Source organism: Silurus meridionalis, chromosome 17 (genome assembly GCF_014805685.1).
Source record: "Silurus meridionalis isolate SWU-2019-XX chromosome 17, ASM1480568v1, whole genome shotgun sequence".
Classification (NCBI taxonomy): domain Eukaryota; kingdom Metazoa; phylum Chordata; class Actinopteri; order Siluriformes; family Siluridae; genus Silurus; species Silurus meridionalis.
In genome coordinates this window covers 21815178-21839761 of record NC_060900.1, presented here as the reverse complement: position 1 = coordinate 21839761, position 24584 = coordinate 21815178, and the positions used below count along the sequence as shown (strand labels likewise).

At 35.7% G+C, this 24584-nt stretch overlaps 2 protein-coding genes across 3 annotated transcripts; both read right to left on the bottom strand.

Moving 5' to 3' along the window:
- Positions 1–618: 618 nt before the first annotated feature.
- LOC124399430 (tumor necrosis factor receptor superfamily member 14-like) lies at positions 619–21549 on the bottom strand. Of its 2 annotated transcripts, none has more exons than XM_046870316.1 (7): positions 21009–21549; positions 7484–7868; positions 7262–7387; positions 6974–7129; positions 5851–5938; positions 3016–3196; positions 619–1233 (listed from the first exon to the last, which is right to left on the bottom strand). In XM_046870316.1, the coding sequence occupies exons 2-7, from the start codon at positions 7614–7616 to the stop codon at positions 1210–1212; spliced, it is 708 nt and encodes a 235-aa protein (XP_046726272.1). In that variant the 5' UTR covers positions 7617–7868; positions 21009–21549; the 3' UTR covers positions 619–1209. The 2 variants fall into 2 exon arrangements, with proteins under 2 accessions (XP_046726272.1, XP_046726271.1); XM_046870315.1 differs by lacking the exon at positions 21009–21549 and adding an exon at positions 9633–9771.
- On the bottom strand, positions 15644–20504 carry LOC124400263 (tumor necrosis factor receptor superfamily member 14-like). Its single transcript, XM_046871965.1, has 7 exons — positions 20455–20504; positions 16953–17078; positions 16688–16843; positions 16501–16588; positions 15917–16095; positions 15791–15831; positions 15644–15688 (listed from the first exon to the last, which is right to left on the bottom strand). Exons 1-7 carry the CDS (start codon positions 20465–20467, stop codon positions 15644–15646), a joined length of 648 nt encoding a protein of 215 aa, XP_046727921.1. The 5' UTR covers positions 20468–20504.
- Positions 21550–24584: the final 3035 nt, after the last annotated feature.

The following is a 24584-nucleotide window of genomic DNA, read 5'->3' as shown; positions in this document are numbered from 1 at the left end:
AGATTTATATTATACTCACTCAACATTATTCAGTTAAACAATAAATACCAATAATAATGCATGAAAGATGTACTAATTATGTATTAAAGATAATTATTTATTTCATAAACAGTTGTGCAGTTAGCAATGTTTGCAAAGTTAGCATTTAGCATCTAGATGTTTTTATAGGCAGTTGTGGAAAAGAGCAAAATACATGTTATCAATTATAGAAAATGTGTTAACAATAAATATAATTACATGAACTCTTAATAAATAATTTAATTAAATATTTAAACAAAATAAAAGTATTAAAACAAATCATTATTATAATCTTTTGAGTGTAGCTGCCTAAACACAAACTTCTATTTAATGCTATAAAATAAATAGTATTGGGGAAAATCTTTGTCATGTGTTCTTAGTCTTCTGTTCACCGATATGCTAATAATGTATTTATCAGAATGTGGGGTAATTTGCATATTTCGTTACACAAATGTTCACATGAACAGCAGAAACCCAACCTCATTTAATATCAAAGCGTTATTTATGGGTCTACTGTTTACATTTATTTTGTCATTTCTGAGCAGAAGATCTGACAGAACATCTGGTTCAAACACATTTTGAATGTAGTTATGAGTTCTGGGGATGTTTAGTTCTATAGATTATAATAGTGTCTCAGTTTAGGTTAAAATAGTGTAGCAGTTAGAACCTGTTAGACGTGTTACAGCCATTACCTTGGGTTTAAAAATTGTATGGTTTCTATGTTTTATTATGAGTAGAATATAGGTTTATGAGATTTGCAAATCATTGTATTCTGTTTTTATTTACATCTGACATGTTTTCCCAAATTGTTTTGTAATTGCGGCTGAATTAACAAAACCCTCCATTTTCTGTCACTTCTACCTCACAGCACTTCTCACCATACACTGCAGCATGCCCCTTTTGATCTTCAGCCACTGCTCAAATGGTCCCATTAAACTGGTCTGTGTATATTTTTTCCTAGGGCCTGGTATGATCAAAACAAACGATCAACTGATTTTGCAATCATCGCTTCTCTGATGCATTTCATTCCTGCTAATGGTAAAAAATGACGGTAACTGAAACAGGGTCCCTTTTCCTGACACAATCTTGTAGGCACACAAACTATGGTCTTCCAGGACACAAAGGGGCATCAACCTGCATCGCTGTCAGCTTCTCACCCAGAAGTGCCTGATGTCAAAAGCACTGGAGATGTCAAAGAACATCACCCTCACAGTTCTTCCAAAAAAAAAAAAAAAAAAAAAGATTAAATTAAAATTTTTTCAATAAAATAATTTTATATTAAATATTGAACTTGAAATGTGAAATTCTTTTATTCTTTCTGATTTCAAAGTGCAGGATTCTGCTTTGAATGGCTTCTTAATGAGTTTAGTGATACATAAAATCAACACAGAAAATCTATGATGTAGTATTTGTGTGTAACAGTATATTTTTTTAATATCGCCATGTCACAAATATTCAACCCCTGTATAATATTGTTGTTTCTAAAGTTTTCTGGCAGTTTTTATGGCCTGAAGTGGAGCTGAAACATCATTTTGGGAACTCTATAACGATCCTTCATTTGCTTCAGCTGTGATGTATATATAAACCCCGACCATGAAGGTGTTCAAGGTGAGTTGCAATCATGGGAAAGACAAAGGAGCATCCACAAAAGTTGAGAGAGGAGATTATTTCATCACATCTGAAGGGCCTTGGGTATAAGAAGATTTCCAAAAGATTTAACATTCCAAGAGACACCATTGGGAGCATTATAAGGAAGTTTAAAACTTACTGAACAGCTGCAAACCTGTCTGGCCGTGGAAGAAAGCTCACAATTTCATCAAGGGCCCTTAGCAACTTAGTCAGGACAGCTAAGAAAACCCCCCATGTGACTGCAAGACAGTTACAGGATGACATGATGAAGGCTGCTACAAGTGCTTCAGCGGCAACTATAAGACGTGCACTGAATAATCAAACACTTCATGGCCGGACGCCAAGACGCACTCCACTCTTGACCTCAAGGAACATCAGGAGTCGACTAGAATATGCCAGGAGGAATTTGGACAAAACTACAGAGTTCTGGGAGACTGTTCTATGGACTGATGAAACCAAACTGGAACATTTTGGACATATGGACCAGCGGTATGTCTGGCGTGCAAAAGGTCAGGCTTATGACCAGAAGAATACTATCCCCACGGTCAAGCACGGAGGTGGGTCAATAATGATGTGGGGTTGTGTTTCTGCGGCAGGAACTGGCAATCTTGATTGTGTACCTGGCATTATGGATTCCCAGAAATACCAGGTCATTTTGAAGAAGAACGTGATGCCTTCTGTTGACAAATTAAACCTTGGTGATCATTGGATCTTCCAGCAAGACAATGATCCCAAGCACACCTTCAAATCAACCAAAGCTTGGTTGGGGGAAAGATCCTGGAGTGTCCTGGAGTGGCCTTCTTAGTCACCAAATTTAAATCCAATTGAAAATCTTTGGTGGGATTTGAAGAAGGCAGTTGCAGCACGGAAGCGGTCAAACATCACTGAGTTAAAGGCTTTTGCACGTAAAGAATGGGCAAAGAGTACAATCGAGAAGTGTATGAAGCTTGTCAGCACTTATCGAAAACGCTTGTTAGAAGTTATAAAAACTAAAAGGCGCCCCACAAAGTGCTGAAGCGGGGGGTTGAATAATACTGCACATTTGTCATGGACTTAAATAAAGTACATTCTCAGAACTAATATACTCACATTACTTAAATGTTATCAATATTAGTTTATAAACAAATGGCCATTGGCCAATTTAAGTGCAGTCGTTTTCTGAAAATAAAATGAGCTAACCTGAGCTGACAGTATTATATAGGACAATTTTTTTACACTGTAAACTACAGTTCAACACACTATACACTTACACTGTAAAGTACAGTTCGTATTTTTTACGGTACATTTCTGGCAACCACAGCTGCTAGTTTGCTGCGTAAATTTGCTGTTGGTTTTTACAGTGTAGTTTTAGATTAACATGACACTTACCTGCACATGGGCCTTTTTTTTTCTTTCTTTTACAATTACTGCTGCAGCTACAAGCAATCCTAAAGCCAGTGTTGCAATGATGCATCCAACTATTATATTTACTGTAGGTTTTTTTACAACACACTGGGCATCAACAGAATTGTTTCCTGGTGTTATTTCTTCAAGTCCCAAATCTTGACAGCTATAAAAAAAAAAAAAAAGAATGTTTAGTTTTAGGAAATCATAATTAATTTGTTATGGATTTTTTATGCAGTTTCTCATAGTTTTAATGACTTGAAGTAACTAAAGTGCATACTCATAGTTTGCAGAGATGTAAATGGGCTGCTGTTATTTACAGTCTGCGTTGGAGTATTAGCATTAGCTTCATAACCAGCTTTTGGGGAGTATAGTGATAGAAAGGTAATCCGATGTTTTATTTTTAAACTGGAGTTCTTGGATTTAAATGAGTTCACGCACTGAGCATCTGTCACATGATTAACTGATTGGATATTTGCATGGCTGTGCAGGTGTATAAGGCATTTACTATTTGACCTTTAAATACTATTCTATATGACCAGTTTGGTTGCTAAGATATGATTTAATTCAGGGGTTTTAAAGGTGGTTCTTAATACCCATGACCCCTAGCCAGGGGTATCTGCAAAATATTTTTTTTAAATGAAGAATATTAAACCGCAGAAGACGACCATTTATGAAGTCTGCGTATTTTGCATGTCTGTGTGTGAATGAATGGTGCAGACGTGCAGTTTCAAATACTACACAATAAAGCACGCATTTCCACTGTTTGCCATCTCACTATATACAATTAAACACATGAACATCATCTAAAGAGCTGCTCTACGGCTCACTTCTGCAACATTTCACCATTTTAAACTATCATCCGATACACACAGAAACTCAAGGGCCTTCACAACAACACATCAAAATAAAAGATTGGTGTAACTTGAACAACTTGTATAATAAACATTAATATTGCACAATAAAATAATAATAATAATAATAATAATAATAATAATATTAATAATAATATCATATTGTGTGTTTGTGTAATTTGCTTAAACAATTTTAATTATTATAATTTTTTTAACAATTGTTTTTTTTTTATATAAGCACAAAATCATCAATCAAGTAAGTGCTAATCAAAATAAGCACAAAATCATCAATCAAGTAAACATGATATGATTGTGACAAAAAAATGCCATGATTCGCTTCACTCTTTACTAACATGCAGAAATATTTAAAGTCCATGACTGAAGCTAAGCCCAAACTATTAAAATGTAGAAATTACAATACAGTTATATTGAGTTTGGTTTTATTGAGAACAGTGTCAGGATAAAAAAAAAAAAAAAAAAGTCTTCAGATGTTTGCAAATGGAGCCTTGAAGCCCATAAAGTTAATGTAACTGTAATCTAATTACGAAACACTTATTTTATTTTTAAAGTGCATTTTTAAAGTGCATTTTTAAAGTGCAAAAACGATTGTTTCTTTGTTGTTCCTATTTTCCATATATGGTAACAATGAGGACTCTCATTTTTACCCATATTCTTAATTATACCTTGTTTATGAAGAAATTCATGAGGGTGAGTAAATAACATAATTTTCATTTAGGACTTCTTACAGAGAGCAAATGGGTGAGTTATCCCTTTAATGTTAATTCTATTTGTAACATTTTAATGATTTGGTTAATGATAGAACTATGTCTCTTTCTACTGCTGCTTTTTTTTTAAACGTATGACAATTTACTTAAATTATAAATGATGTTTAGTCCAAATGTCATTTAAATAAAAATGACTGTACTAAATTATGTAATTGGTATTAACATGATTTACATTGAAATGTGTTTCCCTTTATTAGTATAAAACAGGTTTAGAGTGTTTAAGTATCTTAATCTTAATCACTGTTACAATCAGGAGAAGCTCCTTGGAAAAATGTTCACCAGTTAGGGAGCCCTGGTCTGCAAAGACCTGAGTTAATTAATGTAACACATGCAAAACATTTTTACAGCAGCCTTTTAATTAACATTTTTAACGCCATGCATTTGAGAATGAAATTTCTATTATGTTTTGAAATTGTAATCATTAGTGACACAACATATGCGTACATTTGAGGGAGAAATGTGTGCCATAATTCTGAAAATGCTTCCATAAAGTGAACTCATTGCTTAAACTGTTGTTTTAAAGAAATGAAATGGACAAAGGCAAATAAATAATGTGTTCATTAAAATACAGGCCCGCATTCAAGATTAGGGAGGAAAACATTTTTTGTTTTATCCCAACATGTTATTGAATGTCACAGTTCCTTCTTTGTGTTTAGCTTTTATTAATCAAGATTTCTTCCTATTAAAGGCATAAGTTTCTTCTCTTTAATCTGGTTTCTTTCATCGTTGTTGATTAATTTAAAAGCTTTAAACTCTTTCTTTGTTAATAAACAGAGGAAATAAATAGAAAGTGAATGGACACTTCAGAAATGTTACACAGAACAATTAAAGCCCAAATGAATAAAAGAACCCAACCAGATTTTATATATATATATATATATATATATATATATATATATATATATATATATATATATATATACACACACACACAAATTTACAGCTTGTAAGATATCATAGGAGATTATACCAAATTATAAACAATAACTTGGTGTGAAGACATTTGGAACAAACATTTATTTAAGGAAGGAAGAAAGGAAGGACAGAAAGAAAGAAAAACCAAGCCATTATTTATTCATTCCAATATATAGGTGGTGCTTTGCTCCATTTCTTTAGTTATTGATGTAATCGTTATTCGCTGATCAGGATCATTTGTGGACTTTGGACAAGTGAACACTCACTTTGTATGTTGTTTACAACTGGTAAGAGAGCCATTAGAAAAGGTTCCATCTGCACACCCTGCACATTCAGTATCCTTAACTGCTGATCCTGCAAAAACATGTGCAGCTGAGTAAATAAATAATCTGGTCCTGCTTTGGTTAATGCATGGTAGGGCTGGGCGATATGGCCTAAAAAAAAAAAATCCCTGATTTTTTCACAAAAAATCCGATTTGCGATTTAAATAGATTTCCCCCCCCCCCTGCTTAAAATCAATCTGCATATGACAAAAAAAATTTCAAAAAAAGTTTTAACTTTATTAAATAAAGTTTATTTACCCTTCTGGGATTATAACCCACCTTGGGTTAAAGTGCAATCAGAAACAACAAGCCAAAAATACAAGATTGAAGGCCCTGCCATTGTAAATTGTAAAAATAGAACGTAACATAACATAAAATGAGCAAACCTACAAAGAAAAATGTTTTATGAGTGTTTAAATGTGGAACATGATTGAAAATGCACCTGAGGTTTTGAGTGATTTTGCCTTTGCTTTTCTCCAAAACTCCACAGTAAAATTAGATCAAATTTAAGAGAGTAATAGACACGGACACTGTAAATAAAAATAATTTGAAAGATTGAGCAAACCTATAAAGAAAAATGTTTTATGAGTGTTTGAATGTGGAACATGGTTAAAAATGCTTGGAGTGATTTTGCCTTTACTTTTCTTAAAAACTCCACAGTAAAATGACTGTTTATGAGTGTTTGAATATGGTGATTTAACGCCGTTCTGAAGCGTCTTTACATGTATTTTGGTCGCTTCCCCCACCCGTACCGTAAGTGTACGATTGGACGCGCAACACTAAACAAAGTGCGGCTGCTTAACCGTGTATTTTCAACATGCGGCTGCTTAACTTTTCTTGGGAAGAGTTTCAGAGTTCTTCTCTGCTCGCTGCCATGTTGTTTGTGTATCTCTACGGCTGAGTTCATTCCAAACTATGGGAGCCCAGAGGGGAGCGTCGGCGGAAAACCGATTTTTATTAAAACAGATCGATGTAAACTACACATTCGAATTAATCGATAAAACCGATTTATCGCCCAGCCCTAAAGCATGGTATAATCCAGTGTAGTGTACTGTATTACACCAACCTTCCTGCTTTATATATTCTCCAGGGTTGCATTTGGTGTGTTTCAGAGCAAATGTGCATTTGAGTCTGTAATAATCAGTACAGTAAAACCCCTCCAGTGGCTCACAAACTGTATCTGAAGTCCATGTGCAGGCCGTTTTTACTTTTAATCCCTGTCCTGTTAAAAAATACACACAAACACAAAATAACATTAAACATAGCATATCTAATACCTTTAATCAATATTGTTAATACATAATGCACATACAGTGTTGCATAAAACACAGATCTGTGACAAACTCATACATACCAACATCACACACTGTACAGCTAAGACAACTTGAAAGACCATTGGGTTCATCAGTGTAAGTTGAGCCAACACATGGCATGCACGTTGTACTGGTGAATTCTGTGCAATGTCTATAAACCCGGTTTCCTAAAAATATATTAAAGATGAACTGAACAATAATTTACCTTAATAGATAATTTGCAGTTACTTGTTTTAGTAATGTAATATATTAAATCGCATTACCAGGTGGACACATGGGACAGCATTCTCCATTTATTTCATATTCAGCTCGTCCACAAGCATAAACATACAGTTCAATATTGAGGAAAGAAAAAGAAGCAATAAGGAAAGTTTGCTCCAAATTTATGGAAATCATTGTGAAGGTGTTGTACTCATCAAGAAAAAAAAATTAACGTTTCATCCCCACACTTCATGATCTGTAACATTGCTTTGTATTCAGTTCATCTTTTTCAGGTGAGTCTGTGTTCCATTGAAAGTAGTCCAAATCACCTCCTGGTTAATTTATATCTCTAATGGTGAAATTTCTAGTGCAGCTCATGAATATTTTCAGATGCATTTCAGTCTTAAATGTTCTGAATGTTGGTCAAGCAATCATATTTGGAGAAATCTGAAAAATAAAAAAGCAGATGTTTAATTATATAGAAAAGAATTTCTGTCATGAATAAATAACACCGTGAACAATTTCCAGTATAATTAAAAAGTTCTACATCTGCTTTGAAAAAAAAATCTGGCTCTTACTTTACTTCTTTACACGCTGACAGGAAAGAGGTTAAATTTTGTGATAAAAGCAATTCATTTTGAATCAGACTTTTGACTGTTTCCTTTGCTGATTTTGACTTTGTTTCATACGCTTATTACAAACTATGATAAAGGGTAATCAGTATTTCCAACCAAACACATTACAAGTCTACACGCTATTGAATGTGTAATAAACTACACTTCCCAGAATGCACCCTACTTAAAAAATAGACACTGTGGTGTATACATCATACTCACCATGTTCACACTCACCCAATTTATAGTTGCACACAGATATATGAACCTATATTCGAACTTTTCGTAAGCATTTATTGCCCTATTAGTTTTCACCTCATTGAACCAGGCCATAGTCCTATTTGTTGTTTCTGTATTGTTGCCTTTGATATTTTATTTGCTATATTTGTGGTGTTTCCATACTATTCATTCTCTAGTTATTATGCTATCCATAATATGGATGATATTATACTATTCACAATATAGTTTGATATATGTCTGACCCACTGCTTGTTATTTGTCCGTGACCTTTACTTTTAGAACTTTGGAATTCTATGCTATTGACAGTTTTATTGAATAACAACACTCTTTACTGTAGTCACGTCTTTGCCACATGAGAGTCCAATACTTTTGGCTTTGCTGGTATTATAATAGTTATTTTGTAGTCACTTGACTTATAAGGAAGTTTATTCTTGAGCTAAAGCAACTTCCTCATAAGTCAAGTGACTACAAAATTAATATAATACCAGCAAACATGTTTTTTGCTGACATAGTCACAGGGTCCTTTGTTGTTATATAACACTTTATACCCAAATAAACGAAACTGTTGAATGCTCTCTTACACTTTATATTTCTGACATTAAGAGGAAGTTCATTTTTCTTCAGACATAGCAGTTGCTAAATGTAGTTACATTTTCTGCTGACATTAATCAAAGTAAATTTTTTTTTTATAACAAACACTAACTTTTTAGCCAATGAAACAAAATTGCAAAGTCCACGTTTTGCACTTAATATGACTAGTTTATGATGAGTAGGAATCCTACTTATTTTAACTATTTACCGATTTAATCTTCCATAACACTTTTGGTTAACGATAATCTGTTACTCACAGAGACGCACATACAAAAACATGCACATTGAAGTTGAGACTGAAAGTAAAACCTGAAAGGGCAGAACAACAACTTGCTTTGAATTATTGATGTTATAAGTCAAAGGTAATTGCTTTTGGGGATTTCCAACATGCTTCATTCCTTTCTACACTGGCTATTTAAGGATTTTGGTGTATTTTGCATATACTTGTAACTTACAACGTTAATTTTTTTATAGATTTATATTTTATATAATAGCGAAAATTATGTTGTATGCCTATTTTAACATACACTTTGCACGAACGAGGCTCAATGCGCTTTTTTTGGCTTCATTTTATTTTGCATGTAATTATAATCCATAATTATAAACATTACATAAATGGAGACAGATGATCCGCTGTGGCGACCCCTAATGGGAGAAGCCGAGAGAAGAAGAAGAAGAAGAAGAAGAAGTGGGGGTTTTTCAGAACTATAAGCTTATGTAAATCCCACACAATTCCAAGAAAAAATAAGGTGAATGAGGTTCTTACCTTGTTGATATTTCCTGTAAAAACACGACGAAAACGCTGATACTAATGTTGTCTTTGTTTTTTTCCTTTTCTTGCTTTTTAGAGGTTTGTTTACGGGTTTCTAACGAATTTGTTGGATATTTTCCAAAGTGTCTTTCTCTTCCGGCTCTTTTGTGGCGTATTTCTGTTCTGCACCTTCCTGAAAGGGGGAATGTTTTGGGTGACGCATTGCAGTGGAGGCGGACTTGAGACGGGGCAGAGCTCTGCTTACACTTACTGGCAATTTCAGGTTAAATCACTACATTAAAAACAAGTCGTATTTACCTGTCATTTATATATACTGTTTGTCAGCAGTCCCCGACCTTTTTTTGCGCCACGGACCGGATTAATGATAGACAATATTTTCACGGACCGGATTAATGTCAGACAATATTTTCATGGACCGGATTAATATTAATATTACGAGTAAAGAGATTACGGTAATTTTCCTAAATAAAACATCGTTCAGAATCAGATAATAAATAAAACAGAAATAATGTAAGTTATGTATTCTTTCTGTGCGGCCCGGTACCAATTGACCAGCGGACCGGTGTCGGTCTGCGGCTCGGGGTTTGGGGACCACTGATGTATAGTATAACTGGGGTTTGCTTTGCATTTCTGGATATAATGAGTCAAGTCAAGAGTCGTGAAGCTTTTATTGTGATTTCAACCATATAAAGTGAACACAGTGAAATGAGGCAACGTTCCACCATAACCCTGGTGCTACATAAAACAACATAGCGCTACATAACTGAACACTGAGCAAAGACTAAATTAAGTGTCATCATGTGATAAAGTGCATCATGTGCAAGTTAGTGCAAACAGTGCAGAAAAATACAGTTAAATCTAACAACACAAGACAGTACAATGTGCAAAAGAAAGAACTATAAACAAGAGTGTACTTGCAATCATGAACACAATGTTGTGCAAAAACGTCAATCACAGCAATCAGGAGGTACAAAACAGCATGTAAACCAATTAATATGATTAATATAATATATAATATATGCAATATATGTCTATTATGAGAGCATCCAAATCAGCTCCATAGAGATACCTTGGTTAATGAGTGTGTGCACAAGGTTAAAGTGTCAGAGAATTCATTGCACCATGGACAAATTATGCTGTTTGGCCAAAGGGGCTGTTATGATGTGCATGGATACAGTTAAAGACAGTGTATTAATCAAAGAGGAATAATTAAAAATGATTGGCATAATGTAGTTAAAAACAGGCAGAGGTTAGGTGATGTGCAAACAAAATTAACAGAGCTGTGAACAAATATCAAATATGGATATTAGGCTTCTTCAACGAGACACACTATGAATTTATTTCTTTATAGTTTCATTAATTTAATTAATAATACATAATGCATCTTGTCATGTTACATGGAATCTGGAAAAGTTTCTCCTGAAGACAGTCTTGTTTTGGAAACTTTCTGACTGCTTCTAAGAACTGACACCTGAGACTTCGAAAATAACGGTTTAAGTTTACACAAAGCTTGATTAAACTTGCTTTACACCAAGCTCGCTTTACACAAAGCTTGCTTCAGCCGAATTAAAATAGACTCTGTGCTTTTTCCCTTTCGACCCAGCCCAGATTACATGTCCCAAATGAGTTCAGATCTCAGGTGGTCTGACTGGTTTGTTATAAGTCTGCTTTTGGTTTTGTAATTTGATGCATTATGAAAGCAAGACACACCAAGCATTCTTCTCAGAAAGCCTCTGCCTATAACCTTTCTGACTCCCTTGAATTTTACTACATTTCCTCTACAAAAAAAAAAAAAGATGGTGTTGTAAAGAGTTTCGTGGTTGAAGGACACATCTGTCCACCATTCAAATTGGGAGCCAAATATAGTTACAACAAAAAAATACAGAAAGAAAGCAAATCAGATACTGGAACATGCACTGGGAGACTATAAAAGCAATTTTGGTTATTGGTCTCAGTTCATGACTGTTTCTGTACATGGGAAGTACTGAGGGTGTTTTCAGACTGCAGATTTCAGCTTTTCTGAGCATGTTGAACTCAACATAATTTATAATGCATTTGAAAAAGTGTACTGGTAATATTAACATATTAGGGTATTAATATTCAATATTCAACATTCAGTAACTATTTCACTCTCACACAAATAAATACGTATTTTACACTATACTGCTTTGAAAGAAAAAAAATTATAAATAAAGATAGCAATGCAGCTAGCTAACCTCAGTTTAGTATGGACTCTCTATAGTAGATGTTCACTAGAAACGTTTTAGTACTAATCTAGCTTGCTTTAGTTTCCTCAAGAACAATAGCCTTTGGTGAGGTTTCCTCACTGCGTGGAAGGTGTTTATTGACCATTTATTAGAACTTTTGTAATGTAGACTGCAAATAACATGATGCACCATTAACTGTTTAATGGTCATACATCATTGAACAGCCTACAGCCTTCAAAATTTTCCAATGGAACGTCATGTGTTTATAATTTGTAGTTTCCACTTTGTGACCAATATTTAGGTTCTGCATTTTCTAATGAAGTGAATTGTTCTCAGGAAGGCCTTTCTCAAATGCTTCCATAAAGCTCATTGGTACAACTCCTGGCAACTTGCAACTTTTTGTTACAACTGTAATTATGCTAAATCGTATTTTTTTTATATTTATCTTTTTTATATCTAATTTGAGCCTGTCAACAGCCATCTATCTTTTTGTGTTGAAATTTTATAGAATTTGTAATTGACAATAAGGTATTTTCCACATGCAACCTTATATTTACCTCCAGTAACCTCGGGACATAATATATTTCCTGGTTATTTCTGTAGAACTGAGAGGAGAAAAATGTTAATAAGTTACTAGAATGATAGAATGATAGTCTGCTTGCATTTATATAATATACAAAATCATTATTATAATTGTATTTTAAAATGATTGTGTGTAAAATGCTATTAAAAATAGTTCTAAGTTATAATTTTCCATAAATGTTTTTATATATGATTTTATGATTCTTTCTTCCTTAAAGGTCTAGTCCCAAAGGTAAGTCCAATTTCTTCATTTTCATTTCAAACACATGTAGTACACAGAACAAAGTGAAACGAAACAAAATATACAAGTGTTCTTTTAAATAGTGTCTCCACAACCAATATGGTCAGGATTTAAAATCAACGTTCATTCTTCTTCCTCTTTCTTGTTTTTTCAATCAAAGCAGCTTGAGTCATGCTTGTGAAGTGCAGGATTAATTTAGGTTCTTTGTGATAAAGGACTGAAGAGATTACTAAGCAGCAGTCCTGGGTGATAAAGGGTTATTCAGCACGGTAGCAAAATTAACAGGAAATAAAAACACTGCGCTAACATGCACACCATCATTAGGTAGTAATGATTTCATGAACTTTTTTAATAATAAAATTGAAAACATCAGGCAAGAAATCCAGACGGTTAATATAAATCCAGTTAAGGTGGTAAATGACCTGTTATTGGCCTCTGATCAGGGTTTTGTCTCCTTACTTGTTTTGCTCGACCTTAGTGCAGCTTTTGACACCATTGATCACACTATACTACTTGCTAGACTTGAGAACGTTGTTGGAATAAAGGGAACAGCTCTCTTGGCTCAGGTCTTATTTGACTGATCGCTATCAGTTTGCTGATGTAAATGGTGAGTTCTCCACACTCTCTGAGGTAAAGTTTGGTGTTCCTCAATGATCTGTCTTAGGCCCTCTGCTTTTCTCTTTATATATGCTGCCTCTTGGTGAAATTATTCATAAACATGGGATTCGCTTCCATTGCTATGCTGATGACACACAGCTGTATATTTCAGCAAAGCCAGATGAGAGAGATCAGCTTAACAATGTTGAGAAGTGTGTAAAGGACATTAGACAGTGGATGCTTGATAACTTTCTTCTGCTCAACTCAGATAAGACGGAAGTACTTTTACTAGGACCACATGCAGCTAGAAGTAAACTTTCCGATTACGTAGCATCTCTGGATGGTGTTTCTGTTTCAGCATGTACGGCTGTCAAAGACCTTGGTGTGATTATTGACCCTAGTCTTTCCTTTGAGTCTCACGTGAATAATATCACCAGGATCGCCTTCTTTCACCTTAGAAATATTGCTAAAATTAGAAATATGATGTCGTTACAGGATGCAGAAAAACTAGTTCATGCTTTTGTTACTTCTAGATTAGACTACTGTAATGCTTTACTGTCTGGGTGTGCGGTAAGTGCATAAATAAGCTTCAGTTAGTTCAGAATGCAGCAGCAAGGGTCCTCACTAGATCTAGGAAATATGACCACATCACCCCTGTTTTAATCAGTCTACACTGGCTCCCAATCAAATCTCGCATTGATTATAAAATACTACTACTGACGATAAAGCACTTAACGGTCTCGCACCGCAGTATCTGAGTGAACTTCTGTACCAGTATGATCCTCCACGCCTACTTAGATCAAAAGGTGCTGGCTATCTGTTGGTTCCTCAAATAATGAAGACTACAGCAGGGGGCAGATCTTTCTCTTATAAAGCCCCACAGTTATGGAACAGCCTTCCAACCAGTGTTCGGGACTCAGACACAGTCTCAGTGTTCAAGTCGAGGTTGAAAACGTATTTATTTAGTCAAGCCTTTGATCAGTAGATTTTTTTCTTAGGTAAAGGCTCAGATCTGGAGGGAACATGGATATAGAGTGTTTGGTGAACTGGGATATTTGTATGCTGTCGTCCCCTCACATTCACACGTTCACTCAGGTTTGTTGACGGTGGTGTGGTGGGTCGTCTCTTATCCCAGAGATCCCTCATGTCTGTGTTACCTTCTGGTTCTCCCTTTTAGTTATGCTGCCATAGCGAGTCTTGCTGGAGTCCAAACTGCACAGTGACATTAACTTTCATACAACAATAAGGACACTTAATAATCCATATCCTTCTCTTCCTGTCACCCTCTCTCTCTCTCTCTCTCTCTCTCTCTCTCTCTCTCTCTCTCTCGGTCAAGTTAAACATGCTCCTGAGGCTCCAGTGACCACTGTTCCTGCCCCTCTCCCCTCCTTGGATCTCCCCACTTCGTCCAGGCCTGCCTCTGGATAGTGTTCTCTTCAACTGGAGGCCACTCTGTGCGGCTTGGGACGGTTTTTTATCAACACCTTGGGTGGTGAAATTCCGGAGTAAGAACGGGCGCTTTGAGGATGGACTGGACTGTAGTTAATGTCAACAGTCTGCTACACTGACCCAGGATACAGTTCGCTTTTGATCATCATCACTGTACCCCGCAACATTGTATATCTGCTTCAAATGGACATTCGGTGCAACCCAGATGAGGATGGGTTCCCTCTTGAGTCTGGTTCCTCTCAAGGTTTCTTCCTTATGCCATTTCGGGGCGTTTTTCCTTGCCACAGTTGCTCATCAGGGACAAACATACTTACACAGAACATATTTACTTTTAATCACCACATTATCTGTGTAAAGCTGCTTTGAGACAATGTTCATTGTTAAAAGCGCTATACAAATAAAAATTTATTGAATTGAATTGAATAAAGTCCTTGGCTATAATCCCAGCTCTGTGTTTCAGGTAAATGCAGTGATATCCAGACATACTCATGCACCAAGTCCATCACAGTCCTGTAGAAAGACTTCTTCACTTTTATCTAGACTGTACTTTCTAGCTCCCCGGTGAGGCCAATTAATTCATCCTAGTTCAGTGATGAAAGATTATCTGCTCTGGGTGATAAAACCTGGACTTGAGGGAGGCTTCATTCAGCAGCTAAAAATAATCCAAAAGGTTTGTAACATTTTACTGCTTTACTACTTTACCATTATATTGCTATTTCAAAAATGCATTACTGCTCTTTGATTAGAACAATGCAAGAACAGTTTACTCTTTACAATACAATAGCAGCCATCAATTCTCTTTAAAAACACATATGCTGTTAACTTCACGTAATGTAATATTAAATGATCCAAACAATCAATAACAACAGAAATGTGTCTTTTAATTAATTTAGTTTTTTATATACTGTATTAAAAGTCTAGCATGATCCTTACTTATTTGGTTGTTGAAATGCTGAGACCATGGTAAGTGTTTCCTTGGAAGGGAAAACAAGTAATAAATTCAGTTTGTAGGATTTTTATTTAATGTTTACTCTACAGTTTATCTTAGTGCATGAATAATGAATATTTACACTTACATTATCTTGTATGTCCTCTGTTTCTTTTTCAGACTTCCTACCTGATTAAAAAAGCACTGTTGAGAATTTTTATCAGTGTTTCCTTATTGAGTGATCTATATTGTTAGATTAGTATAAAACGCTTACCTTCATGTCGGCAAATTTTATGTCTAATTATGAAAGGAATTACTAGTGCTGGTGCCACAATAATGCAAACTATGATAACAGTCATAGTTATGAACAGAGGCACTTGAGTTTTATTTCCACACTCAACATCAGAGATCGTTGTGCCTGGTTTTATTTCTCTAAGTCCCAAATCTTCACACCTGTCAAAAAAATCAAGATATCATCTATTCATCAATGCCGAAAACATGTTCTATTCTGGTTCTCTGGTTTACATTTTTGTTTACTGCTTTTGATTATATTTAAGATCTGTCAATATATATTTTTTATTTTACACGACAGTCTATCTGAATACTTGGTTCTGATTGACTAAAAGTTGTGCATATTTTATAGTTAAAGTTATTAGGTTATATTTTAAATGTATGTGCTTCCTTGTAAAGAACCATAACCATGGTACCACAGAGCTACAGTTTCATACAGAGTGAGGAAAACTATCTATGGATTACCCTCTACATATATAATGCTGAAACAGTAAAGTTTTCTGAATGCTTAAGTTACCATTAATCTCATGCTTCTTTCAATATATAGTCAGTGAAGTTAATGCTCACTTTGTGTGCTGTTTGCAAATGTCAAGTGATCCATCAGAGTAGGTACCATTTTTACATTCACCACATTCTGCATCATTATGTGCTGTTCCTGCAAAGACATGACGTGTGCTGAGTCACCTTGTAATTAGCTCCAGTACAAAACTGGGAACAATTACAGTACATACTGCTGCAGTTATATTACACCAACCTTTCTGCTTTATGTAGTGTCCAGGGCTGCATTTTCTGTGTTCGACAGCTTGTGTACAGCTGCCCTTGTCATTACTGACACAGTAAAATCCCTCAAGTGGCTCACAAACTGTATCTGTATACCGTGCACAGGTTGTCTTTACTCTTAATCCTTGCTCTGTATAAAACACACATCACTGAATTTAACATTTTCACCTTACCAAATAATTTTTATATTAGAATTTAAATGCATATAAAAGGTAGATTATGTACAAAAACAGACTTACCAGGATCACAAACCGCACAACTAAGACAATTTAGACGACCATTGGGCTCAGAGATGTAAGTTGAGTAAGCACATGGCACACAGGTCGTGCTGATAAATTCAGTGCAATGCCTATAAACATGGCTTCCTGAAAAATATGTTAAAGGTGAACTCTCATAATACTGCTTTAACCTAATCCAACTACAAATTGTTAAGGAATCCTGCCTCAATACTCCTTAAAGAATTAAGGAAACTCCATTCATTGTTTTAAGTTGGGCATCATAATATCTTATTTGTGTAAAAATCCTAACCCATTTCAAGCCATGTATGTATAGAAGATATACATTTGTCAGAATCGTTTCTCTGCATTTTCTCTCTACCAACACGAAATCACATTGTGCAATTACCTTTCATTCTAAATGTTGCAACTCTAGCTGAAATCATTAGTCTAGAATGTATTATTAACTCTCAGTACACATATTACAACTTCTTCTTCTTCTTCTTCTTTTGGCTGCTCTCTTCAGGGGTCGCCACAGCAGATCATCGTTCTCCATACCACCCTGTCCTCTACATCTTCGTCTTTTAAATTAACAACCTGCATGTCTTCCCTCACCACATCCAGAAACACATTATTCTCTTTGAGTTTTCACCTGTAAGACTGAGGCTTTGACAGTGTTTGTGTTATGCTAATGTTGGTTTTGATTTTTAATAAATGTTTAAATATATTTGATTATTTTCATAAAACTGTGTTATTATTTAACAAAAGATCTGTACTTTTAGTTCAGTATCACCCAAATGTATGTGTATTCATTAAATAATGACACTTAAAAAGTAAGACAAGTTGTATCAGTTTAGAGAGAAAATGACTAAAACAGCGAAAGAAAGAAACAAGCATATAAAAGTTACTCATGAAAACTATACCTGAACCTATATTCTGAGGCCTGAATAATCAATGAATCAATATTCCTCAGGCCATGCGCCTCCTCAATGTGTAAAAGAGCCAACTGCCATGAAATGTGTTTGGTACATGCCCAATTTGCCTCAATATAAATACCTGTTCCCAGAGTTTTCCCAGCAGAAAATTAACTAGAGTCACACTCTTCACTGGCCTTTCAATCCATAGTGCATCCTAGTGCAATCACATCCTTCGTAAACAGCACACACATACCCATCTATTTATGCAAACAACAGACCAGAGAACCTTCTTAAAATGCTCTAAGGTCCAGTTCCAGATTGCAGAGACGCTCCAACTCAACTGTTCAACTACAACTAATAGGTCCTTGTCAAAATTACCAATTTGCTCATTTCTTGCATCTAACACACTGACTACAAGAACCAACTTATATATATATATATATCCTGTTGTCCAGTGAGCATTAATCTGTCCTCTGGCCTCCCGCACCGCTTGGGGTTCGAGCTCACTCCACCGGTGTGGCGGCCTCTACGGCCTGGTCTGCTGGGGTCCCACTCCAGGACATCTGTGACGCGGCGGGTTGGTCCACCCCGCTGACCTTCGTCAGGTTCTCGACCTTGACCTCAGAGCCACCCGGGCTCCTCTGTTTTGCGTGCTGGTGCGAGGCCCTCACTCTCTAGGCAGGGTCTGGTCAGTGTGGCGTGATTGGACACTCGTTCCCATAGCGTTTCGGCGCAGCTCGAGTTCCTGAAGGGGCGTCTCTGGGTTACGACCGTAACCCTAGTTCCCGAGGGCGAGGCGCTGCGTCTCCGTGCCACACTTCCTGCATCCCTGCGGCGCTTACCTTCTCTCGCAGGAGCTAGCGTCTGGTCCATCTCGCAGCCATTTGTAGCTTCCTGTTTACGCCGACGCCGCCCGCTGATGACGCCACGCCCAAACGCCTATTGGTCAGATTACACACGTGGTTCAGGCGGCGGTCACGCGGGGCGTTCCCATAGCGTTTCGACGCAGCGTCTCGTTCCCTCGGGGAACTAGGGTTACGGTCGTAACCTAGAGACGATCCTGATGTTGTCTTTGTTTTTTTTTGGTTCGTCTTTTTTCCTGCATTTTTAAGGTTTGTTTACGGGTTTCTTTCGAAGCCGTTTGGATATTTTCAATGTCTCTTTATCTTCCTGTTCCGGGAATTTTGGCTCTGCTCCTTCCTGAAAGACTGAGTGTTGTGAGTGACGAAGGCGGACATGAGGCGGGGCATCAGATTAAATCACTATAATAAATCATGCGGATTTACCTGTTATTTATATCCTGTATGTAATATATTTATATATAGTATGTAATTCTATAATAATATATAGTCCTTTATCTGTGCTCTGTATTAATAAGCATGCGACGTGTCGCTTTACACACACACACACACACACACACATCATTATACATCAACTTATCCAGGAAATTATATTGCTAATTTAGGACTGTATAGAGGACTTTAAGTATAAACTGTGAGTAAAAAAAAATTCTCAAAATCTCTAAAGATTAGCATTGTTATTGCAGACTATGTTCCATGTTCCACTGAATACATTACCCTAAAATAATTTTAGAGGATGTCATGAATGGCTGTTTGATGAGGTGCTTAGGGAAAGTGCTTAAAGATCAAGCATTTGTACATTTATTATTTAACAAAAAGATCTGTACTTTTAGTTCAGTATCACCCAAATGTATGTGTATTCATTAAATAATGACACTTAAAAAGTTAGACAAGTTGGATCAGTTTAGAGAGAAAATGACTAAAACAGCGAAAGAAAGAAACAAGCATATAAAAGTTACTCATGAAAACTATACCTGAACCTATATTCTGAGGCCTGAATAATCAATGAATCAATATTCCTCAGGCCATGCGCCTCCTCAATGTGTAAAAGAGCCAACTGCCATGAAATGTGTTTGGTACATGCCCAATTTGCCTCAATATAAATACCTGTTCCCAGAGTTTTCCCAGCAGAAAATTAACTAGAGTCACACTCTTCACTGGCCTTTCAATCCATAGTGCATCCTAGTGCAATCACATCCTTACGTAAACAGCACACACATACCCATCTATTTATGCAAACAACAGACCAGAGAACCTTCTTAAAATGCTCTAAGAGCCAGTTCCAGATTGCAGAGACGCTCCAACTCAACTGTTCCAACTACAACAAATAGGTCCTTGTCAAAATTACCAATTTGCTCATTTCCTTACATCTAACACACTGACTACAAGAACCAACTGTTTATAACCTGTCTAATATATGACATATATAATCTGTCCTTTTGTGAAAAGCTTGGAGATGGATACATCAGTTTTTTTTATCTGATGCCATCAAATCAAGTGTTTGCAAACATTCAACTTGGTGAAAATCTGCTATGTTGAATAAAGGTATATAAAATATATCTGCTTGCTAACCATTGTTTTGAAATATCCTATTTTGGGGAATAAAGTAGACAGTTAAACTAATTAACATGTATAAAACCATGAATTGTGTGGTTTGATAAACTGAATTTGTCTTTCATGTAAGAATCTTTAAACATTTGTCTTGCACTATACCATATCTGTGTGTTATATCAAAGACTTTTGGCTTACCAGGTGCACACATGGGACAACATTCTCCATTTATCTCATATTCAGCTCGGGCGCAAGGAATTATAGAAAATTCGTAATGTATTATGTAATGGCCTTTTCTTTTCTTTTCTTTTCTTTTCTTTTCTTTCCTTTTTTTTTTTTTTTTTTTTTTATAGCTTTTTCGAGTAACCTGTTATGGACTGTCCCAAAACGAGTAAGTAAACCATGGAAATATTGGTGAACTTGTGTTTAATGTAAAAAGCACAGGTGCATTTTTATTCCGCAGCTTTTAGCCATTAAGCTTTAGTTTAAACTAAAAAAATACTATATTTATCATATATTTATATTCCGTATATCCACAAAATGGTTCGTTCATTTTAGTTGTTTTTTTATTCAACGATACACAGACGCTTGGAGATGAAAGGTCATATGCTAGTAAGGGCGCGTCTCTTCATTTCAATGTCTTCTGAGGTCATACTTAGTACACCAGTTTGTATAACCTAATCTAAAACATTGCTACATCCTCAAAATGCATTATATAGACTAGTTCCGTTTACGAGAAAGCATTTACTTACGTTCACACACTATCACCTTCTGGAATGTGTTCTGGAAGTCTCCTTTTTGAAACTTGTCAAGCAGCTTCTGCAGTACACACTGGATCTCTACAATGGCGTCAAATGGCGACCTTTGAACTGCATCTTCATCTTCAGGAAGAGGGCGAAGTACGCAGGAGCCAAATCTGGTTTGTAGGTTATAGTGCTGGGCGGTATACCGGTTCAAACCGAATACCTGTGTTTATTTTTGCTATGATATGAATTTTTATTATACCGCAATACTGATGTATGTCGCTTAGACAACGTTCGGAACGCAGAGCAGCATGACACTGTTTGAGAGGATCCCATTTCACTGTTGCACTGATGAGGGCACAGCTGTATTATTGATGTGTTAATAAGTGTGACAGTGAAGATGGATAGGAGAGACATTGAAAGTAGAGACCTGCACTATTGACGCAAATTGACGCAAACGTGTGTGGCAGGACAAGATTTGATGGGTAAATGCGGGTTCGGGTGATTCAAGTGTTGGTTGCAGGAGAATAAAATCATTCGCGGGACTCCCACAAAATGGTCTTAAAAATTGCCAAGCACCACACTGCCTCCACTAGCTTGCCTTTCGCTTATAGTATATCCTGATATCTCTCTCCAGGTAAGTGATACACTTATCCCTGATCTCAACCTCATATGCAATAGCACCTGCTCCTACGCTCGAGCCACTACATCTTCTAAGTTAAATGTCTTTGTTCTTTGTTCTGGGTAGGTATGATCTTTACTGCATTTCATCTGGGGTTCATTGTAAAGGTGGAAGTAAAATCCTAGGATTCTGGCAAGTGAGGTATTTTTCCAAATGTTAAACAGAAACTTAAAGATGAAATTCTATAGATTTAAAATTAAATGAAATATGTTGAAAATAAAAGTAAATGATTATATTTTTTACTACATAAGATAATGTTCCCAGCAGGCAGAGCAATAATTCTTAATAATCTTATTCTTTAAAATGTATTTCGTAACACCTGGTAATAAAAACTATATAAGGAATAAAAGACGACGGAGGCTGTCAATATAATGTGGTGTAATGACCGAGCCGAAAATATTTTAGAGACAGGCTCACACAGAAATAAACAAGATTCTTACTCGGTCATGTTCTCTGTGTTGGGTCATGTTCTCTGTGTTGATCTGCTACTTCCAGTGTAGGATAATGTTGGTTGAGCAGTCCACGTCCTGATCCACACTCACTCCAGTGTGCTTTCTCTTTCTGCTGAGAAATACTGCCACCTCATTTTTAAGGAGGGACTTAAGCACTTAAATCACTGCTTAAAAATACACACTGTCTAAGCCACATTTATTATACTCGTGCTCACAAAATGTACTTAATAAATTTGCAGTATTGCAACTGCCATTTGTGTAAACAGATTAATATTTGCTATATTTATGGTGTTTTAATACTATCCATTTTATAGTTATTATGCTATACATAATATAGAAGATATTATACTAATAATAGTATAGTTAATGTTTGATATATGTCTGACCCACTGCTTGTTATTTGTCCCTGACCTTTACTTTTAGAACTTTGCATATGCTATTGGCAGTTTTATTGAATAACAACACTCTTTACTGTAGTCACGTCTTTGCCACATGAGAGTACAATACTATAGGAAGTACAATTCAGTACAAGACTATGCTGGTATTATAATGGTTATTTTGTAATCACTTGACTTTTGAGGAAGTTTGTTCTTTAGCTAAAGCAGTTGTTGTGTCTAATTTTTTGCTGACGTGGTCACATCTTCCTTTGTTGTTATATAACACTTTATACCCAATTAAACAAAACTGCTAAATGCTCCTTACACTCTATATTTCTGACATTATGAGGAAGTTTTTCTTCAGACATAGCAGTTGCTAAATGTAGTTTAATTTTCTGCTGACATGATCAAAAGGACATTTATTATAACAAACACTAACTTTCTAGCCAATGATACAAAATTGCCGAATGCACGTTTTACACTTTATATTTATGACACTAGTTCATGATGAGTAGGAATCCTACTTATTTTAACTATTTACCGATTTAATCTTCCATAACACTTTTGGTTAACGATAATATGAAAGACTGAAGACTGAAAGCAAAACTTGAAAGAGCAGAACAACTTGTTTGCCTACAAAGTTGTATGTCTATAATATACAATTTGCTGATCCTGATGTTGTCTTTGTTTTTTTTTTTTTTTTTGGTTCGTCTTTTTTTCCTGCATTTTTTAAGGTTTGTTTACGGGTTTCTTTCGAAGCCGTTTGGATATTTTCCAATTTCTCTATCTTCCTGTTGTGGGAATTATTGATTCTGCTCCTCCCTAAAAGATGAAATGTTGTGGGTGGCGGATGCGGACTGGAGGCGGGGAAGAGCTCTGCTTACACTTACTGCCGATACAAAAGTAGCACCATAACATCGACACTAAGCAAGTGCCCATGATGAATAACATGCAATTTGAATCAGATCACGTGTGTTTTCACTATTTTGTGTGTGGGTATAAAAAGTAAATCTTAGTAGTAGAAGAGTAGAACTGGTCTGCCTTTAGTCCAGCCCTGCCTCCAATTCAAACTTGTCATGGCATGTCATAAATCAAAAATAAAACAAAGGATTTGAGCAGGCAGAATCTTGTATCAGCCACAAATCGGACAGTATTTATTTCTCAAAAGTCCAGGTACTGCTCTCCTCAGTTTCCAGATATATACAGACTGTTGTTAAAAGAAGAGGGGACTTCTTTAAGACGTGAGAAGCTGTCTAATCAGAATCTTGAACTGCTACACCTGTGTTGTGGATGGATTATCTCGGCAAAGGAGAAGTGCTCACTAACACAGATTTACACAGATTTGTGAACAATATTTGAGAGAAATAGGCCTTTTGTGTACATAGAAAGAAAAAGTCTTAGATCGTTGAGTTCAGCTTGTGAAAAATAGGGACAAAAATAAAGGTTTTGTGTTTATAATTTCTTTCAGTAATATGTTCCATGCGTAAAAAGGATTGCATTCGTTCAGCAGGTGTTCCGAAACTGAAAGCCTTGTACCGAAAAATTTCAGTACGAATATGTGGTCTGTTACACTTAACTGTCAGCTGTAATTTTTATCTGTTCTAAATGTACCTTAAATTAATACTTTTCAAGTTTTTAATACTCTAATCAACACGGACATGGGCACAAATATGGATGCTTTATGCAAATGTATGTTTATTATTAGTGAAACCAAACTCAACATAGAGCATGAAGACAGTGGAACTTTGATTGTGAAATTCCATTCTGGAAAAGAGTTTGCAATGTGATTTATTCGTAATGCAAAGTGAATTTTACCATTGGAAATATGTAAACTTAGATAATCTATAATCTGTTCCACACAATCAAAAATATTCATGTAAAATTTGAATAATACATATTAATGGTATTTGATGTAAAAATTATTGTCCCTAAAAACAAATACCAATGATTAGTACACAAAATAAGGTAAAAATACATTACGTGGCTGCATGAGGGAGAGGAAGAGGAGGATTATTGCTTGTAAGAAGAATCTTCTTCCATAAGAATACGTGTTCACAATACTATTTAATTTTAC